This window comes from Centrocercus urophasianus, unplaced genomic scaffold (genome assembly GCF_019232065.1).
Source record: "Centrocercus urophasianus isolate 14NV4802_14NV808 unplaced genomic scaffold, USGS_Curo_1.0 seq_15, whole genome shotgun sequence".
Taxonomy (NCBI): Eukaryota; Metazoa; Chordata; class Aves; order Galliformes; family Phasianidae; genus Centrocercus; species Centrocercus urophasianus.
This window is the reverse complement of record NW_024884697.1, coordinates 46,790,519-46,812,258: the sequence shown is the minus strand read 5'-3', so window position 1 is coordinate 46,812,258 and position 21,740 is coordinate 46,790,519. Positions and strand designations below refer to the sequence as shown.

Genomic DNA, 21,740 nt, shown 5'->3' with positions numbered 1-21,740 from the left:
TTCAGGTTTGAGATTTTCTTACTGACAGTTACCAACAAGTTTAAACGTTGCCTTTGTTTCTGAGTCATTCTGAAAGATCTGCCTCACATTTGCTAAAACATCTAGAGCAGCATCTGGCCAGCCTAACAGCTGCTTTCCTGAGTAATATTTGAGAATAACATCTAGGCCAGGCTCATCATCTTACATTATTGCAAATTTGTGCTCTTAACCAAAGAAATACAGTATTTCACATAATCAACTCCTTAATGTAGAATTGGATGTAGGAGAGATTAGAAATACCTGTTTCCCTTTCACAAAACTATTCAGGTCGTTGTGCTGCGTGACAGATGGTCCCCTGAACTGCATCAAATAAGACAGGGCAGAGAAAGTAAAAGTCCATCTACTACTTATCTTTGGGAAGAGGGAGCCAAATCCTCATAAATACAATAATTTTATAAACATCCACCATACAGATGGAAAAAGGAAAGACTACGACTCTTCTCTCCTGATTTTGACTTGCGAAACAAATCCATAGCAAACTGCATTCTTATAATTGTTTACATCAGTTACAGCCTGCCTGTGTGTTAGCATTACCCTGTGTTTTCTGGCTGTTCTGAGATGTGGTGGCGACCTCACTGCTCTGTTTGTGGTTCATAGTCACAGTCTGGTTCCTTGTTTTAACTTTGACCTATGTCCTAACACTGCACCTTATCATCTCAGAAAAACTGTTCAATTAAACTAGCATTAAGATAAACTAGATGAAAGTACTTTTTGCACTTCTAGGTTTAGGCTTCCTAATGCTGGGCATGGTGACACACAGCAGCGAGCTTAGTAAGAGAGCAATAAAGCTACTGGGCCTGAAACCCAGTAAGTCCTGTGTAAGTCTGGATTCATTGTAACTTGAAAGGAAAAAAACCATCCTATTTTCCAAACTAAGAATTTTCCATTAACTAAGGAGATTGTATTCTCCCAGAAGCTTTTTCTTCTAAATCATTATTGGGTGTGTGGGCTATATATCGCTGATCTAATAGCTGCTCTTATTATTTGTGTTTTGATTCTGCAGCTTCAGTAAATACGTTCAGTCTGGTTTCAGCAGTTCATCAGATTTAATGTAATGGAAAGGAATGAGTTATTATATTTTGTTGAAGTGGCTCATCACTACAACATCAGGACTCATTCATTAGACGATACAAGAAAGTACACCATACTTACTCAAACGTCTTTGAATTTTTTTTGTGTCATCATCTGGTTTTGGGAAGGAGTAGTTCAGATGTGGCAATATCATTACTTTACAAATATCTAAGTTAAAAAGAGGGAAAAGAATGCAAAATTAGAGTCAATGGTAATGGGCAAGGAAATGCCCCTGATGCATGTTACATTCATTTTAGCGTCCTGTAAAAGTCTTTCAGTAGCTAGGTTATCAGAAATCAAGTTCTGCAAGTTCAAATATATGGATATTTCAGGATGACTGATATAATCACTTCTTCAGGGCTTCATTGGCAGCAGCAAGGACTGTGTTCAGATTTAGGAATTGTTTGATAAAGCCTGCACCTAGCTTCCAACCACAGCTGGCAAAATTAAGCTAAACTTTCAAATACTCAGTGAACGAATTCTTTCAAAATGCAAACAAATATTGATCAACTTAGTGTACAATAATATTGTTATTACTGAGTGAAATGAAATCCCACAAAGAGGATGGGCATACAGAACTGTATTCTAATGTATGATGTAACTAGTCATAGTTCTTTACTGACTTCTTTGTGAGACAGCTGTTAGACCAGCTGCTGCTCCACTCTTCTGCAGAAACACCTCCTTCACTCTCAAGACTGAAATTTTGTCATGAGTGAACATAACCCATGCTCCTTACTCCACTATTTCTTGCCACTGGCTAATTGCAGTGCTGCTTATAGTTGGTTTTATTTCCTCTTTCAGGTGCATATGCAGCTTGGAAATCTATCACATTTCTCTTGTGTTCATGAGATTAACACAGGTTCTACTGTCTCTTCACTCACAGGATTTGGGCTTTCCGATCTGCATGACCCTTAAACAAAACCTCCTACTCCTTCTCTAGTCTGTAACATCTGCACCATATGCTGCTTCATTTTTTTAGAGTGATCGTGCAACTGGGCATGCTTAGACATTCCTTGCTACTCTGGACATGCACATACCAGCCTGATGACAAATCTTCCTTGTCTCATTACAAGCTTCCTTTGGCAAAATTGTCTTCCAAATATAATCAAACATCATTAATAAATACATTTCACACTTGCAATTTCTCTCTCTTTGTTAGAGATCAATAAGTTCTTCTTTTTTGGTACTCTTTCCCTCTGAAGCTCTTGAGAGAGCAACTTTTTTTTGTTTGTTTGTTTTAGCTCTTCAAATTGTTCTGCAAATGCAGTCTGCTTTCTGATGTGTTCTGAATCCAGATAACTTTCATAGAATGGATTTCATGAATATAAGTACAAATTAGCTAACAAATCCAATGTTTTTAAACCACACATGTTAATAGCTTAGTTTTAAGGAAGTTGAACATCTGGATGATGATTTGAACTTCTCTGGTGAGAATTGTAGGTCTCCATGCTTTTTATCAAGTTGTAATATTCTAGTGGGCTTCTCGTGTAGTTTTTTACTATGGCTATAGCTCATGCTGAGAGGCACGCTAATTATACCTAATGTTCATTTGGAAGGATGCCATAACCATGTCTGCCATGACCAATAAATACCCGAGTACATTCCTATTTGTTTTGCTTTCAGGGGCATTCAAACCAGCCTGTTATGATCTGAAGCCATATTTTTAGAAAAGCTCCAGAATTGAAATTCACATCAAGAAGAAGGGAACCACCTTCAATATTTTGTTTGAATAGTAACTTGTAACACATCATAGTATGCTATACAAAAGGAATGTTCTTCCTATGTTTTTTTTTTTTCCCCCTTTAATTAAAACTTTACATCTTTTTTTTGTTCTTCAGAGAAACTTTACAGAGTGGAGAATGACAAAGGTGTGAAGCCTTTCCGACCAGACCTATCCTTAGAAACAGTGGGAGAAAGAGAGATGGAAGTAAGCTAATCATTAACACAGCCATTTTCTATGTGTAAGGTAGAAGTGTCACCAAAACTAGCGCTCAGGATGACGAGAGGATGAAAGCTATGCACATTTTCTGCCAAACACTTTAACCTCATGGGAAGAAACAGTATTCTATGGTTGTTACTAGTGAAATGAAACAAAACTGATGAAATTTTTTCCTCCTTCTTCAGTGCATTCTGTGCATCAGCTCTTTAGTTTTTTTCTAGTGATGTTTCAAAAACTAAAACATGTTAAAAGTACATCCCTTGTGAATTTGAACTTTTGGTTAAGTTGGTTAGCTCGAAAAAAGGCAAATGTCTCCAACAATGCTCCCCTGTCTCTCTAGAATTCACGAAGAACTATATTCAGTTTGTTGAGTCAAAGGAGGTCTTAAAATAAAAAGGGAACATGTGCTTACTTAGTTTAGCATAGTCCTAGGGCTGAGAACTGCTAGCTATACCATAAGGAGAGTGTTATACTGATATATGAAAAATTGTATCATCATATAGTGAGGGTTGTATATCTGTGTGTGGGGAAGTAGCAGTCTGACCTGCATAGGAAAGGATCTGGGATGGCTCAGTTTTCTGATCCAGTATATGACAGTCTCCACAAAGAGATTATGTTGCAATAATTCAGGGAAGGACTATCATTATCTTTTGAAAGTACTCTCAAGTAGTAGTATTGCTTACTTATCTTTGTAGTACAGTGGTGTGTCTTTTGAAATTTGGTATTATTCCAGGGTGCTGAACTGATACATGAACTTTAAATAATGCATGAGAATCACAAGGAATAATATCTTAGGGGAACTGGTGGCAGTACAACATTTCACAGATGATTCATCTCACCTATCTTCAGATATCTACAAGCTGTATATCTCATTCTGACCTAGCCCCCATAGGTCCCTTTTACATCTGATAAGAGAATACTCATCCATATCGCTTTTTGGACCTATTTTATATTTTTAGATCAAGATTCCTTTCTCCCTGCTGATCACAGATGTTACCCAGGGTGGCTATGCCAGCTTTTAAACTAAACTACAAGTTGGATTTGCCTCAGGTAGCTTTACACATCTGCAATGCACATATCTGTATTTGAACTACTTACTCTATAGTCACTGGAAAAAAAAAATCAACACTTACATGCTGCTACTCTTTTGATCTCTTCTGGATAGCTCTAAGATGGGATGAATGGCACTTTAAATGTACTTCCTTCCATGTATTTTACGGCCCCTAAGACTTCTTGCTTAGGTGCAGAGGTCTGTATTGTGGACATCAGCATATTCAGTTGATGAGCCCCATTATTTCTGGCTGAGTCACCAGTTTCAAAAAATTCCCAAACTCAGAGTACTGGAAATAAATTATCACAGCACTTACTTCCATGTCAGTAACCATATCTGGTACCAGTTGCAAGAGGAGATCCATTTGCATACCTTTCATTTATGTATTGCAAATTCAACTGCAGATGATGTCACTAGCCACCACAGAGTTAAGTTTCAGATGCCTGCAATGAATGTCCCAACCATAGATTCATAACAGTTAGTCACACATTTCAATATGTTGCTTATCAAGAGTAACTGGAAATACCCTGATGAACTAGTGCTGTTTATCTCCATTATCTTTCTATATCCAGTACTCAGTTCAACTTTCCTTAAATTTTCATTTGAAGGTATACACACTAGTGAAGAGCTGCTGGGAGGAAGACCCAGAGAAAAGACCTGACTTTAAGAAAATTGAGAATATTCTGGCTAAAATATTCAGGTGAGCATCTGAAGCTGAGTTTTTGAAGTTGCTCCAAACTCCTTCTGGGTGCTAGAAAGCTTGTATTTTTAAGCATGTAAGCTGATGTTAATATAGTCCAATTAGTGCCTTCACTTTGATTTATTCTTTGCCGTGGAAGTAGGTGAGCACATGCATTTTTGTATGTACTCATGTGAATGTGTGCAGCTATGCATGTATTAGCTGAGTGAGGGTGAGATGATCACCATACCTTAAATTGGTACATTGTGAAAGTAGCAAGCTGGATAATTAGAGATTGAAACCATTAAAATAATTTACCTCCTGTCTCTAGTCAGGAGTTGGATAATGAGTCATGTTGTCTAAGTTTCGGGAAATAAAGGCACATAAACGTTTGGAGGATGATGGGAAAGTTGGGATGAGCTGAGTTGTGCCATAAATGGCCATTCAGATGGTCTCAGATAGAGCTGACTAAATGTGTTGGGTTGCACCTCATCAGAGGAATTAAATATGGGTATTAAAATTAAATTAAAAAGGTATAAAACTGTGGGATAAGCCTCCATCCTACAAGAGGATGGAGACTGCTTCCTGCCACATGCAACAAGGTGTTCCTCTATGAGCACCTCAGACAGTGCACCCTGGACAAGAAAACTTGTCTAAAGTAAGAGTGGCTTTAAAGTCTGGTTAGAAGGAACTGACATTTCCTGTCAGTCGGGCCCCATCTACTTTCAGACTACGGAGACAAATGCGTTATGAGTAGCCCATGCTATTGTGCTTCTGCTTCCAGCAATTATGCTTCTGACTGGAATCTGCTTAATCTTGTGACCAAAACTAAATCCTGAACTGCTAATTGTTCCATTGAATTATTCTGGCTTCCACAGAGGTAGCCCCAAAATGGTCTTAGTCTTTCTGTCTAAAATCCCCATTTAAATGTTACGTGGAGTTCTCTATCTGTCTTCTTTAGCTTCCTCTTGGGATTTGAGCTTGCACAAATGAGTGTTTAGGGATTACTCAAGGTAACCTGGATTGGAAGTACTATCAGGGCTATGATTTGGAAGTGGTTTAAGAATTAGCAGCTCTGAGTGACAAGTGTGGGCACAGACTTTTAGTTTGTAAACATAAGTCCTCCAAGCAACAAAAACCCGCGCATTTTAAGCACTTTCATTCTATCCGTACAGAAGTTAAACACTGGAGAGGTTTTGTTGCTTCTCTCAACAATATGCTTCCATCACCCTTTCTTTTTGGCTCCTGTGCATTGTTGTTATTCCCAGTAATTACCATGGCCAGACCAATGAAAGCTACATGGATACCCTGATTCGACGTCTACAGCTGTATTCCCGGAATCTGGAGCACCTGGTGGAGGAGAGGACAGAGCTCTACAAAGCAGAGCGAGACAGAGCAGACAGGCTTAATTTCATGTTACTTCCAAGGTTAGTATTGAGCAGAACGATTTTTACTGACATTTTATTTATATGTATCACCTGATTCTTGGAGAGTGGGATTAATATCAGTCTTATATTTCTTCAATTCACAGAGTGAAATGCTACTTATTCTGTTCTAATTCTCCCCATCTTACAGAGAAAATGTCAAATTTAAGAGGTGCCATCAATCCCCTCTTCTGTACAGCTCAATTGAGCACAGGGGGTAGCAGGCAGGGAAAATGTGGCTTTCTTTGCACAGACAAAATCATAGATTTTCTGTAGACTTTCCATCCTGGTCTGATCTTCCATAAAGATAATTTCCATACCTATGTTAATCCCCTGCCTAAGGCTCTGATTAAGTTCAGGATTTAAATGAGGTGTTAGAGTTAAAAAAATTTACTGAACGAATGCCTTACATAAGAAATAATAGTGGGAGCTCAGACAAACTATATCTCATATACTGTCACAGCATGATGATTTAAGCCTAGGAAGAAAAAAGATTCAGTTGGGAAGCCAATGTAAAGTCTCTTTATTTATTCATAAAATGTATTTGGCTGGAAAAGGGTGGAATTGCATTGAGGTCATCCCTACTCATTTCTTGTTAAGGCTGATAGTGTCAGATATACAATATTTGTATCACAACTGACTAACACCTTCAAGCTTGTGCGTACCACCCTAGCCCAGAAAAGTACATGCCCTACTTGAAAGTTACTGACACTGAAAAAGCATTTTTTTAATGAAAATTATCGGCCCATCTCATTTTATCGGTGTATTGATCTGTTTAACAACTTGGCAGCATTTTGAAGTACTGAAAACTTTCAATTTTACATAATCATTGTAAATTCTACTTAACAGACAGGTAAGCCAGTCTGCCCAAGCAGCTGTATTCTCTTTAGAAGGAAGGTATTCAGAAAACATGCAAATGTGCAAAGTGGCGTTGTGTTTAATGCACAAAGCTGCCAAGTGCTCAACAAACAGCCCAGAAAGAAGGTGAGAAAACTGTGCCTTCCCACCATTAGAATGCAGTTTTGTTCAGTGCAAGTCTGTGATGGAGGCTGGTTACTCTCTCCATTTTCCTCAATCACGTGTAGGATATAGCTGGAATCTTAATGCTTTATGAAGACTACATTTTTTCTCCTTGACAGTATAGAGTCAACTATCCTGCAAATTCCGAAGCAGGTAGTCCGAAGAGCTGGTGTGACTGTCGAATGTGACAGCAACCTCACTTTAATCTTTTTTTCAATAGCAATACAAAAGTAAAGTATTATAATATTATCCCATTCCAAGATATTCTGAAGTCCTTAGGGCAAAAGGGCAGAGGTACTTACAAGGAGTAAGGGGAATGACTTATTTGTCACAAATTTCCTTCCCTCGAATCTGATCTTGATAGGCAGGAAAGAAGAGTGAATCACTGAGGTCTCCATTCTCAGATGGAGATTCACACCAAAGTGGTAATTGGACCCCTTATCTTCCTCAGCTTCTGTATATGCAGAGGATTTTGCAAGACTTTAGCGCATTAATTGATTTTAGTACATGCTGAGATCCCTGGCTGAAAGGCATTATGGACATCTAAAATGCTATTACAATGGCAGTTTTCAGCAAATGATTTGATGTTTCCTACCCAGAAGGCAATGATGAGGTTGACTTGCGTGAGAAAATACCTTTAATGTTAAACACTCTCTTCTGTCTTCCTGCCTTCTCTATTTCCACAGGCCAGTAGTAAAATCTTTGAAGGAGACTGGCCTAGTAGAGCCAGAGTTATTTGAAGAAGTCACTATCTACTTCAGTGACATTGTTGGCTTCACCACACTCTGCAAATACAGCACCCCTATGGAGGTAGTAGACATGCTGAATGACATCTACAAGAACTTTGATCACATTCTTGACCATCATGATGTTTACAAGGTGATTAGCTCCTCACTTTTGCTCAGTTAAATACCAAGCAATGCAGAAATCTAACAGGCCAAGATTGTCTCATTTCAGTATGCTTGTGTGCCAGCTTAGAGCAAATTTTATATACCAGGTGGTCACAGATTCCTTAAGTGAAATGCTGTGTACTGTCATACTCATTTACAAAAAGGTGCTAGCTACCTTAAACTAAATAATCCTGCTGACTAGGGACCAGGTTTAATCATAAACAAGAGAATATGAATATAAAACCTTTCTGCTCTCAACTAAGTATGTTCTTTGCATGCTGAGATTAGTAATTGTGTTTCCACAGGTAGAGACCATTGGCGACGCTTACATGGTGGTGAGTGGTTTACCAAAGAGGAATGGCAACCGACATGCAGTAGACATCTCCATGATGGCTCTGGACATCCTTAGCTTCATAGGATCCTTTGAGCTCCGACACCTTCCTGGTCTGCCTGTTTGGATTCGCATTGGAATTCACTCTGGTACACAATGATGCTAGATCAGCAATGACACTGTAGTTGCCTTGTTTTTGAACTTAACAGATCAGATATCCGTGGAAGATGTGGGTGGACATCATACACAACTGCTTTCCTTGTGAAGAATCAGGTTGAAAATAATATTCCTGGGGGAAGGTTAACAGGAGTAAATAAACAACTACTTTGCTCCTGTCTAGAGAAATAGCCCTTGTCTATTCATTCATGGTTTGCTCCTGGTATGATCAATTGTAAGCTTTCACAGATAATTCCTCCCTGACCAAGATGGAGATCAGCCATGTCCAGACATGCTTGTCTCACTACAGAAAACAAGCTTTTCTCTTATGCTTTTGGAGACAAAAGTTCTGATTGCGCCCATGTGGGAATTCATGCTTCAATGAAACCAGAAAAATATTTCTTCTATAAGAGAAACTGCTCAACAGTCTCAAGGGCTTTGGGAAATCACCTTTCATTTTTGCTTGTTTCAACAATTATCTAAGCAATTGGCAAAGGAGGAACATAACAGTGAAAGCAGCTGGGCACTGGGATACCCCTTGAGGCAATAATATGGAACCCCTCTATAATTAAGCTTATTCTCTATTTCTTTTGCTTCCAAAACTGACCGTAACCATATTTTTTCATGCACAGAGATTATGTTTAAATGCAATTAATACTGTCCCATTTTGTTCTAATTGAATTCTGTAAGATATGCAGCGTGAGGTGTGGTTTGGACAGGAATGGGAGATGTCCAGATAGTTTAGTGGTAGAGAGCAGTATCATTGGTGAGGAACACATTGCTCCAGTAGGTACTGCAGTGTTTTCTGCAACAGGGAGAGGCACCTTTCAAGCTAGTAGTCTCTTGACCAACCTTTTTTTCATTCTCTGAATCCCATTTCTAGGTCCATGTGCGGCCGGTGTGGTAGGAATAAAAATGCCTCGTTACTGTTTGTTTGGAGATACGGTAAACACAGCTTCACGGATGGAATCCACTGGCTTGCGTAAGGGTTTAAGTTCATCTGTCCATATAACAGGGCCAAAGGCTATTGGTCAGTTTGTGACTGAAGTGTCTGTTTTCAGCCGAGAACAATTTGTAATCAGCTCGCAGATTAAAGATGAAGCCCTATTTGTTCTAATTATCAATTATTTCACTGTCCTGTTGGGCAATGAAGAACTGTTCCTTGCTCCGTCTCCAGCACTGGTAACAGGGAGTACGTAGGCTGGTTTTTGCTGGCTGAATTTCTTTGGAAGAAGTACTACTGATGCTTGGGGTTTCATTTTACTTTATGAATGTTGGATTTCAGTTCAACCTATAATTGTATTGCAGCTTTGTTGTGTAAATATGTTGACTGTATACTTTAAGTTGAAGCAATTACTTCTTCAACTACACCATTAGGGACCTTTGCCAAGAGCCGACTTATCTTCCTTCTGCCCAGTGTCTTCATATGGCTATTCTCTTTGTGCGATTCTTCCCAAATTTCTCTTCCCTTTTGACATATAAACGCTACAGATACATTTTCAAATTGAGCTTTCATGGTCTATTTCTTAGCTTTAAGGATTCATGTAAGTGGTTCCACGGTTGCCATCCTGAAAAGAACAGACTGTCGATTCCAGTATGAAATGAGAGGAGAAACATACTTGAAGGTAATCTTTACCATGCACATGCACAGAGAAAAGGAATAGTATAAGGGCATTATGTAGCTTAGAGTACCCTGCAGTTTAATTATCAGCAAGGGAACAAGGGTCACAGATCAATCAGTACTATAAACTCTAGTTGTTGAAGACACTTCTATAACGTCAATAAAGGCAATGAAAAACTGCTCAAGATGAAGAGAATAAATGAAAGTTATAGAGTAATAGTGATGCTGAATTGGGCTGATGGAAGAGAAGCTGAATCTATTGTTAATTTGCTCTTGCTCTGATATCTGACTGTCTACCTACGTATCTATTTATTTCAGTCTATGTAACTTGGCACTGATGTCTGTATTTGGGTGCTGATAGCAGGCAGCACAGCTCACCTCTCTCGTGGTTTCAGGTCATAGAACAAGAGAATGTTCACCTGTATCTCACCCATTATTTTTCTTTCCACATCTGATTTTTAATCCTTTGCTGTGAGCAAAGGCAAACACAGCAATGTGCAATATAGAATTATTTAAGTAAATGAACAACAGGAAATTGCAGTCTAATCCCTAAATTGTGCTTTCTCTTCTTTGTGATGACTGTTTAGGGCAGAGGGACTGAGATTACATACTGGCTGACGGGTACTGAAGACAAGGAATATAATCTCCCAACACCTCCTTCAGTGTAAGCTGTTATTTGTACATGGAAAGGAAAGAGAAATTCAAAAGTCTTTGAACTTTAGATTTAACCATTCTTCTTTAGAGCTTGAGGATATAAGCATGTAAATATTCATGACAGTATTATGTTTGGGACTATGCATGTGCTGCAGGTTGTTTGTATGCTTAGCAGGTTCATTTCATTGGAAGGGTAATAAGACTTACAGAACAACTTGCTGATGTGATAAATGCAGGAGATGGACATACAAATTAAAAATATTATTATTCCCTGCATTTGTTTTATAAATATATGTATACAGTGATGCAGAGTGCAATTATTCAGCACTTGCTGACTGATACCCTGAGCAGTGACTGCCCTCATAGCTTACTTCCCACAGTTTTAGAGTTTTCACATGACACTATATAGTATGGGATATCCCTTTGGACAGTTTAGGGCAGCTGTCCTGGTTCTGTCCCCTCTCAGCTCCTTGTGCCTCCTCAGTTCCCTTGCTGACAGGGCAGTATGAGAAGCTGAAAAACTGGAATGTCCTTGTCTCTGTATGGCACTGCACAGCAACAAATAAAACGTCACTATGTTATCAATATTGTTTTTTTCCCAAAGCCAAAACACAGTATCGTAGCAGACAGAATGAAGAAAATCAGCTCTGTCCAAGCTGAAACCGGGCCAATTCCCCAAAACTTGAACCCTAATTGTACCTGCGTGCCACACTAGGCACTGCAGCTAGAGGATAACTGCAACTCTCTAATATCATGTTATTTTGAGCAGGATTTTGAATTGCATTCTGTTAGAAGAGGCAGACAAAGCAACTGTAGCATTGCACAGGCACAAAGTGTTTAGAAATCGAACAAAATTCTACTTCTTAACATGATACAGTATATTTGGCAAGAGAAAAAGAAGAGGCTGCTGTGTTGGAACTGAGCTGTAATTTGCATTACTACTAAATAAAATACAATAATAGTGTGAATATTGTTTTTGAGAAATATTGCAAAATTGAAGTCAGGATGACTGTCTTCATTTCATCTATATTTGGCATATGAGTACTGCATTTGTTCCTGTTAACTCACTAGAACATGGAATTTCTCCACTTTCTATTTCTGTGTGCAGTTGCTTCACCAAACAGGGATTTGCTGCTATCTGCTTTGAAAGAACAGTGTTTCAGTACTTGAAGCAATTATATTGCAAATTGTACTTTGCTGAATACACTGGGATCTATTAATGGTGAAAGGCACAAGTACATAACCTTATTTCCTACCCACTTATTCCTATCTACCTAAAAGACAAGAGATAACTAGGAGAAAGATGCAGTTTTTTTCAAGATGTTTTCAAAACAGAAACAATCAAGCTTTTAATCTACTACAGAATCTCATAATCTTAGCTTTATTTAATGGCATTTCAAGTGTTTGTCGCTGTGCTGAGCAGGAAACACTGTCAGGCCTGTTTACATGGTGCAACTCTTTGTTGTCTCAGAACTCCTTTTCTGAATTAAAATGATCAGTTGAGACTATGAGAATGATTGAATTGGCAGTTGTTCTGAAATTCAATTTCAGAACATTTTGAAAATACCTCTTGAGCTGGATCACTGTACTCAGTGATGTTTTTGTTTTCACTTCCTCATTATAGGCTCTGACTCACAGAATTGCCCCTTAAAATTCTCATACAAAGGGTAATATAGTAAAAACCAGGCAGAATGCAAAAGCTTATGAAAAGGTAGCAGTTCTGTTACTGAAGACCACCTGAAGCTGAGTAGTGGAAGTACTGGTACAAATAATGCTGTTGAGAAATAGAATCTGATTTAATTGGGAGAGCATTTAATTGATGTTTTCTTTTTCATGCAAGTAAATTTATTTTAACTAACAACACTTCTACAAATCTCTGTAAAGATGGTGATCAGTGCTATATAGAAAAATTGCACGTAATTCCTCAATTATGTTCCCAAAGCCAAAACCTGGATCTAAAACCTTTATCTCAGAAGTGTGTGAATGACATCAATCTAAGTATGGGATAGAAATGTTCAAAAAACATTGGAGATCTAGGGATCACTAAAAGCATGTCACTCTGTGACCTTTTTTTTTTCATCCTTTTGCTTTCAGGGAGAATCAGCAGCAGTTAAAAAATGACATAGCAGAGATGATCACCAAAATTCTTCAGAAAAGAGAAACTGAAGATTTCAGGACCAGAGAGATTAAACGGGTAGCAAGCTACAGAACAGGTACCCTGGAATACTTGCAGCTGGCCAGCACAGATAATTCTGCTACATATCTTTAAGACTGGATGTCTAGCATGACTTAAAAAGCTACAGCAACTCCCAGAGGTACTTCATATAAAGGCTGGAAGCTTGTGTTCTCAGCTGGAGGAGAAAGAAAATACCTTTCAAGGCAACCTTCCTACCATTCAACCTGCCAGTAGTACATCAAACCTGTCTTCACTGTCATGTCCAAATTGTTAGATGACTTCAGCAGGGGACATGCAATCTGATTTGAGAGAAATGAGACCTGAGGATACCTTATCTGTTCTGGTTTGTTTTTTAAAGATGATAGCCTGTTCAATAATTCACTTCTGAAATACTCACAGCATAGCCTTAATTTCTCATGATTTTCAAATGTTGTATTTAATTTGTAATTTTTATTTCAAGAAAGCTTTGCTGTAATATATTTGAATGTAACATTAAACATACTGTGTAAGTCCTGGATATTTGCCTTTTTATTTTTTTATTTTTTCCCTGCAGGTTCCCCCTGTCTCCCACATTTTGTTCAGCCAAGTTGTCTTTCTTGAGCACTTCCATTATTCACCTTGGGAGATAACTCTAGAATCTGTACGGCTTCTAAAACTTATCTGAACGTCTTAATTCTGAAAAATCAAACTGCAAATCTTGCATAGCAGACCCTTTCATATCTCTTCTCCACTTCTGTTTGTGCCCCCAAACCAGAAGTACAACAGAAATGAAGAAAACAAATTTCTCCATGTTTTTTAAACTTCTGGAAGTTTCAGTTCAACTTTTGGATGAAGTTTCACAACCAGGCAGAACTCACATTTTACTGAGATGACTCACTCATGAACTGAAACATGGCATTTATTAATAATCAGATTTTAAAAGCAGCCAAAGAACAGGGGGTGCATGTAGAAGAAAACCAACATTCCCACAAAGTAGTGAGCAGAATTTTTGCAAATGTGCACTTACGGCTTTCAAAGCAGAGCTACTTCTTTCAACAGCTGTCAAATACTGGTCAGTATTCAAACTGTACACCTCAGTATATAATTTCCCCCCAAACCATTCCTTTATGGTTTTGAATGGAAATTTTGTCCAAGGAAACAATGTTAGAAAGAGCAAGCCAGTCACTTGTCTTTTGCCTTTGTCAACCTCAGTTTGCTTGTTTCAAACTCACAAAAAGCCCCATGCCAAACATAAAACTCAACAGAACAACCAAAGTGTAAATATACAAGCTATAAAATTAAATCAGGTTGTGCTATAGGGCTTCTAATATTGCTTGATGAATGTAAATTTCTATAGACAGGTACACATTATAGGCAGAAATAGCAGACAGCCTGTAACCAACAGCTACCAGTTTCTGATTCTGTATTAGCAGTCTTTAACTTGGGCTGGCACTGGGAACATACCACTACTTTTCCCATTTGTGTCCTAATGGAACAGCTCATGGGGATGAGGACAGAAAAAAATGAATGGCATTCTAAAACTGGTATGCACTGAAAAGAATATCAATACAGTAGAAAAACATGAAACCAGCATGCCTGCTATTTCCTGGCCCAAGATGCCAATCAAGAAGCTTCGTCTCTATGTCTACATTCCTTGGTAGGTGATACTTGGCACCACAAGTCTATTTTGGCTGCTATATCTGATACACTCAGCAAACACAGCTATACTGCAGCGGCAAGTGTCGGACTCCCCCAGCATGAAGTCTACTCCTGCTTTCTTAAGCGGAGTTGTTCTGCTCTTTGTAAGTCTGTTTTTAAAGAGGAGCTACATGGGTTCCATCCATGATGCTCCTGAGATATGAATTATTCAGCAAATATCTGCAGACACTGGGATAGTTCATTTAGAATCTGTCTAGTTTTCAGTAGCTCTTTCCTGCACTCTTCAGATCATAAATCCCATGTAATTCTTTGCAGATAAATAACTGATTGACTTCTTTTGGCATGTTTGTTTTCTATGTGGTTCTTGTGTCTTTCTGTCACCCATACATCACAACTACTCTTTTAGGAAATTTTCACCTACTTTCTAGTTTGAATCTGTCTTAGAATCGATATCTTATCATTGCATTTTGTTATTAAACGTTGGATTAAAGAGCCCTCTGCCATCAGAAATCTGTCACTGAACCACAGAATGGTTGGGTTGGAGGTGACCTCAAAGTCCAGGCAGTCCCAACCCGTGCTGTGGGCACGGCTCAGGTTGCCCAGGGCCCCATCCAACCCGGTCTTCATCCAACCGTCAGGGATGGGCACCCGCAGGGAATGGCCATAGTTGTAAACCCTAAGGAAAGTATTCTCTCTTGTTCTTTTTCTGCAGGGAAATGCACAGTGGTTTGCATTAACAGGGCTAAAAGATGCCCTTCTTCTTTGTAGAAGATGTGGTTTGACAAGACACGGTGTAACTTTACTGGAGCTTTCCCTGGCAAACCCTGGAGGTGTGTCAGCCTCGGTCAGCCCGGGGGCCTGCCAGGGTCTGGCCAGGGGCTGCCCCACCACGGCGTTGTGCCACTCGAGGCTGGTCAGTGTGGAGAGGAGGCCTGAACTTGCCCTGCAGTGAACCCCAGCTTCCGGCTTGGCTTTGGGGTTTCTGAAAACAAATTCTGCGCCCCGAAACACATCTAGGTCTCAGCCCGACACCTTCCACCGGTCCCCTCCAGCAGGACAGCCGGGCCTGGAGGGCAGCGTAGGGGCCAAGCCTTCGAGGCAGCTGGACAGGGGGAGCCCCTGCAGCCCCCGCGAGCCCCGGGGCCACCACGAGTCGACTTGGGAGGGGGCAGAGCAGGGCGACGAGCAACCATCGCTTCCTGGGAGAGAGGGGACGGCGAGCTGCGGGGGTTACCATTGCCCCGGCGGGGCCAGCCCCGGCTCGGGCCACCCCCAGCACGGGGGCGCCGGGGCGGGCGCCGGAGGAGGCGGGGGCAGCGGCGAGACCTGCCCTGAGCGAGGGAACTTCTTAAAGTTTCGCCGCCTCCTGGTGCCCAGAGGAGACGCGTGGGAGCGAGCAGCATGGCCCGGCTCGGCGGCGGCCCGCTGTGCTGCTGCTGGGGGCTCGTCCTCGTATGGGCGGTGGCGGGAGGTCGAGCAGGTGAGGCGGGCGGCTCTTAGGGGCCGGTGGAGGGGTCTCGCCCCGGAGCCTTCGCGTCGGGGTGGGCGGGGTACTGCGGGGCTGCCTGGCGGCCGGGGGCGCTGTCCCGTCCCGGCTACCGAGCAGCCGCCGCGCCTCGTGCCGGGGTGAGGGACGGCCGTGAAGCCCGGGGGGCGACTGAGGGGGTAAATGCTTTGCTCAGAAGGCGGTGAAGCGATGGCACAGCTGTCCAGAGAGCCGTGGGTGCCCCATCCCTGGATTTTCGAGGCCAGGTTGGATGGGGCCCTGGGCAGCCTGAGCTGCTGGGTGGCAGCGCTGCCCACGGCACGGGGGAGGACTGGGTGGGCTTTGAGGTCGTTTCTGATCTAAGCCATTCTGTGATGCTGTGAAGTCTTCTACGAGGTTCCTGGTTCACTTATTAATTGCTTACAGAACAAGGGAAAATTCAGGTGACAGTTGTTTTAACATATCTGTGTTGTTACAAGCGTCTCATTTCGTGGGCAGCCCTATCTCATCTTGCAGACCTGTTTTTCAATCCTTTTCAAACCTTAATGTTGAACCTAATGATCAACTGGGCCAAGTGCAATGTGTTGCACTTGGGTTGGAGTAATCCCTGATACGTATGCAGACGGGAGAGAACTCATGGGGTAGCGGTGCAGAGAAGGAATTGGGGGTCCTGATGGGTAAAAAGCTGTACATGAGCCAGCAGTGCGTGCTTGTGGCCTGGAAGGCCTACAGTGCCTTGGGCTGCATCAAAAGAGGGGGTCACCAGCAGGGAGAGAGAGGGGATTGTCCCTGTCTGCTCTGTCTTTGTAAGGCCCAATCTGGAGTACTGCACAAGAAAGATGTGGGGCTGTTGGAGTGGGTCCTGGGGAGGTCACGAAGATGCTCAGAGGGCTGGAGCAAGTTTGCTATGAAGACAGGCTGAGGGAGATGGGCTTGTTCAGTATGGAGAAGAGAAGGCTGCAGGGAGACTTCATTGTGGCTTTCCAGTACTTGAAGGGAGCTTATTAATGGTAGGACTCGCTTTTTACATGGGCAGATAGTGATAGGACATGGGGGGGGACAGTTTTAAGCCATAGGAGGGGAGAGGAGGAAATTCTTTACTCAGAGAGTGGTGAAGTGCCGGCACAGGCTGACCAGAAAAGCTGACTGCCTGGAGATTCAAGGCCAGGTTGGATGGGGCTTTGGGCAGCCTTAGCTGGGGAGTGGAAGCCCTGCCTATGGCATTGGCTGGGACTGTGTGGGCTTTGTGCTTCCTTCTGGCCTAAACTATTTTATGATTCTGTGAAATTGCAAAAACTTTCATTACTGTATTAGCAGGACTTAAGGAAGAATCAACCACGGAGCATGCGGAAAGAAGTGAAAGGAAGTTTAGGGTATAAAGTAGTTTAAGCTAATACCTTACTGATTCCTCACATCATAGTTGAAGTAGACAAATAGAAGACTATTAAGCAGCATTTGGAATTGCCTTTGGGCTACTTAATAGAGCAAATTTAGCTTTCAACATTGTGGACTTTCTGTTGTTTTATTTTTGTTTGTTTGCTTTGTTTTCCCTACATTTGTTCGTTGTTCATTAGTATTTTGAACTCCTTGAGGATTCTTATTGTGCAATTTGGAAAATGTTTCTGGAGAATGTTCTCTGGTAAAAATCAGTGAAAATTAGGGACTAAGATTGTAAGCTACTTGTGAAGCAGCTGCTTTTGTTTCCTCTGTGGATGATGGATGCTGGTGACCTACAGTTTTGGCAAGTATCACATTCACAAGCATCCTTGTGAACTTGAAAACCATGTAAAATTGAAACTGCTAAGTCACGATTCACACACTTCAGTATTGCCTCTTTCTCTCCAGTAAGCAGAATTCAGGGGATTAGGCTCCAAATAATGATAGGTTTGTTGGAGGCAAATTGAAAAATTACTTAAAATGTATAAGGAAATAGGATTAATTAAGTCTGGTAGAATAGAAAACACAAATAACTTCTGTTCAAGAGGAACAAGAATGCATTTAGTTCTTCAATTGAAAATTACTGGCTTTCATGTTAAGTGCCTGTGTGGTTTAAGCTAATCTCTAAAGAAATCCTGAAGTACTTAATGTTCATTTTGTAATGAATTCTGGTCGTAACTGTAGTGTGAAATCTCACTTGTACTTCAGAGGTGTACAACCTTTCTAAACAGTTAGGAGGCTGGTTCTAAAATTTCTTTGGGAAAATAGGGCAAGTTCTATCAAATGACAAAGTTGAACTGAAATATCAGATGCTTCTTATTATGGTTGACCTGATACACAGAATGAACAACTTACTGAACATTAGTTGTAGAACAGGCTGTATTAATAAAGGGGAGATGTGAAACTCTGCTTTATTTTAATGGGTCCAGGTTGAGCAAAAATTGTTTTCAGTGAAACAGGAAAAGGAAAGTGAATGGGCGGAATCTAGTAAGTACATCTTAATACTTCTACCGAAAAAAAAATTCCTCACCTTTCAAAAGCAGGAAATTTAAAAAAGCATGTAAAATAGAGATAAAAATTAGTAGCTGAGGAACCCACTGCTTTTCCTACTCTGACTTGTTTAGTTAGATGTAACCTGAAATGCATGAAATGGTTGAAAATCTTCCCAGTGCTCCCTCTGTTGCTTATGAGTGGGCTTGTTGCTTAAACTAAGGACAAACGTGAATGTTAATTCTGACCTCCAAACCTTGTAGCTGTTCTGCTTGCAGGAAAGGGGGAGTTCTGTTAATTTCTCTGATTGGAAGTCTAGTAGGCTGTCCAGATCTATCTATGTTTTAAGAACAAGAGCATAAGAAAAAACATCTATTCAATATTTATTTCTTAAAAAACTCTATTGCTGCTCTTAAGGTATGTCAGGTGCTATTTCTGTAGTGCTAATTTATTTAATAAATAAAAGAGATAGTTATTAAATAGTGCGCATTAGATGGTCTTGGGCCATCTTGCTGTATTGTTCTTTTTTTGTCTGTCCATCCAGTTCTTACACATTACTGCTAGGTTTCATCGTTTCCTAGCCACAGCTGAAATATATTCCATTTTTCTTCCATCTTTTCCATTTTCCACGATATGATCTTGGCAAAAGGCAGATACTTCTCATGTGGTGAAGAAATTCCAGTTCTCTGCCAACTGTAATCCTGTTTCTGGATCTTTATTTGGCAAAAGCATCAATATGTCTATAAGAACAGGCCCCTTCAGGAAAGGTTCTTCCCAGTCTCTGCTTCTTGCAGACAGGAGAAGGAACTTCTACTTATTTACATACTTGTTCTGTCACTGCTCTTCTGCACTTCTGTCCCCCATCTTGCAGTGCACTGGAAGCTGTGGTGGGACTGTGTGTTGCTGATGTTACACAGGCAGTTCTGGCTCGGTTGACCTGCCCTTCCAGTGACATTGAGTCACTTGTTGCAGTAAATAGTGTCTGCTTCTGTTTTTTTCTTGGGTTAACCCTACTAAGCAGTATTGATATGGAATTGCTGTAAGTTATCACAGTCACTTCTGCTCTTCAGAGCTCTGAGAGAAGGCAGTAAGTTGACATTTGTCAGTGTTCTCTGCTACACAGTAAGTTCTATGATTTCTAGATTCATGGAGACATTGCACTTGATTCATACGTAAGGCATTACCAACACAACTGCTGGGATAAGATATATTAAGGTCTCTGCATCACCCTCCCAAAATAAAAATGCTGGCATTATATGAGGGAGAGGTTCATGGTGTTAGAGGACTGTTTGGAATTCTGCAGTCTGTTCTTAGATATCTGTGTTCTGTTGATAGATTTTGGATGGTTTTCTTGCTAAAGGTAGAACTGCTTGTTCAGATGATAAGTTACAGTTGTGACAGAGTGATAGGAAATGCTTCAATTACATAAAAGTGCAAGCTTAGGTGCACACAGAGTTCAAAGATGTGATTTTTAGATCCATCTTCGGCAACATAAAGCCTTATCTTGTAAATTATAACAGTTACTGTATGATTATACATAAATATCTGTTCCTTGAAGGAGGCATAACAATTTAGTCTCAGGGTATTTTGACACACTAGACCAGGCCTATCAGAGTTGCAGAAACTGGTATAAAAATGAATGAGCTGACATCAGGTATATGAGCTGCCAGAAAACCCCAAAAATCAGTAATGGGAAATGGTGCCTTCCAGCACTGTTGTTAAACCACATCTATGGCACATGGCTCAGTGCTGTTCCCCCAAAGGCCTCTGCAGCTTCATGAAGCTACACGATGCAACACTTTCACTTCTCTTCCAGTCCTGGCTTTCTCCAGTTAAACTTTCATATGGAGAAGTTTAAGGGCAGGGCAAACTCAAGGATAATTTGAAAGTTCATTCTGACTTTTGAAAACAATTCTGAATCTTCATGCTCTGACAGGGAGTAAAACAAAGAAACACGGTCTGCCACAGTAGAGTATGCATGTTCAAGGCACGTGTCTGTCTCTGTTCAGCCTGTTCAGGACCCAGCTTTCTCCATTCCCTTTGCTTTTGTGACCTTTAGTTGTATGAATGGTCTTTGGCAGTCTGTACTGACCAGCCTCATTAGCCTGCACTGCTTTTCATAGATTTTTCAGTCTGAGAGATTCCTGTGTTTACCCTTAAACAAAAGCAGCAGTTAACTATCTTTTAGTAATACATGAGGTAAGGTGAAAACAGAAAACTGATGGTGGCAGCTTGAAAAGGTATCCAAGGTCTGTGATGTCTCAGTCCTTTAAATAGCATCATTACCTGGCAGATGAAAAGCATGTTTTTAAACATTGTGTGCCCAGTCCCTGAAGTGACTTAATCTCTAAATTAGTTCACATAAAATCTCCTATTCATAGAATGGGGGGAGGGGAAGATTTTCTTCAGTACTAAAATGCTGTTTTGGTTTACACTCCCCCATTTGCATATGTCTGGTACATTATGAAGACTGACAAAGTACTTGGTGGTACAGATCTGTAGCTGGAGGCTGTGTACTGCAGTTTCAGTACTATGTTCTAGGTACGAGGTTAGTACTGTTCAGTGTCTTCATTAATGCTCTGGATGATGGGACGCACTACCCTCAGCAAGTTTCCAGATGATACAAAACCAGGAGGGGTGATTGATAGATCAGAGGGATTTTCTTCATCCTTAGGGACCTTAGCAAGATGCAGAAATGATGTGACAAGAACCTCATGAGCTTCAACAAAAGGAAGTGCAAAGTCCTGCAAAGAAGGCTAATAGTATCCTGGACATCTGGTAAGTATTGCTATCAGGTTGAGGAATGTGATTGTTCCCTTCTTAGCACCTAGAGAGTGCTTAAGTACTTAAGTACTGTGTCCAGTTCTGGGCCTCCCAGTCCAAGGGAGACCTGGATGATGTACTGCAGAGAGTCTGGTGAGGGGTTGTAATGAAAGGACTGGAGCTCCTCTCCTGTGAGGAGAGGCCATGCCAGCTGGGACTGTTCAGCCTAGAGAAGGCCAAAAGAGGATCTCATTAATGTCTATAGATATCTGAATTGAGGGTGCAAAAAGGACAAATCAAGCTATTTTCAGTGGTGCCCAGGGCCAGGACAAGAGGCAGTGAACACAAACTGGAACACTGGGGGTTCCTTCTGAA

The 21,740-nt window shown here is 40.8% G+C and overlaps 2 protein-coding genes across 3 annotated transcripts in view; both read left to right on the top strand.

The window, feature by feature from the left end:
- Positions 1-13,568, top strand: part of GUCY2C (guanylate cyclase 2C) — a 43,107-nt gene extending 29,539 nt beyond the window's left edge. Inside the window, exons 19-27 of the mRNA XM_042815687.1 lie at positions 2,949-3,037; positions 4,709-4,800; positions 6,048-6,206; positions 7,910-8,102; positions 8,419-8,593; positions 9,484-9,582; positions 10,131-10,225; positions 10,809-10,885; positions 12,970-13,568. Coding sequence (XP_042671621.1) covers positions 2,949-3,037; positions 4,709-4,800; positions 6,048-6,206; positions 7,910-8,102; positions 8,419-8,593; positions 9,484-9,582; positions 10,131-10,225; positions 10,809-10,885; positions 12,970-13,144 — 1,154 coding nt within the window. The 3' untranslated portion in view covers positions 13,145-13,568. The remainder of the gene's footprint in view (positions 1-2,948; positions 3,038-4,708; positions 4,801-6,047; positions 6,207-7,909; positions 8,103-8,418; positions 8,594-9,483; positions 9,583-10,130; positions 10,226-10,808; positions 10,886-12,969) is intronic.
- Positions 13,569-16,060: 2,492 nt separating this feature from the next.
- PLBD1 (phospholipase B domain containing 1) overlaps positions 16,061-21,740 on the top strand; it is a 36,217-nt gene continuing 30,537 nt past the window's right edge. The window contains exons 1-2 of one of the 2 annotated variants that reach the window (XM_042815633.1): positions 16,099-16,169; positions 21,277-21,380. In XM_042815633.1, coding sequence (XP_042671567.1) covers positions 21,317-21,380 — 64 coding nt within the window. In that variant the 5' untranslated portion in view covers positions 16,099-16,169; positions 21,277-21,316. Of the gene's footprint in view, positions 16,170-21,276; positions 21,381-21,740 lie in introns of both variants that reach the window. The other variant, XM_042815632.1, reaches the window with a different exon arrangement.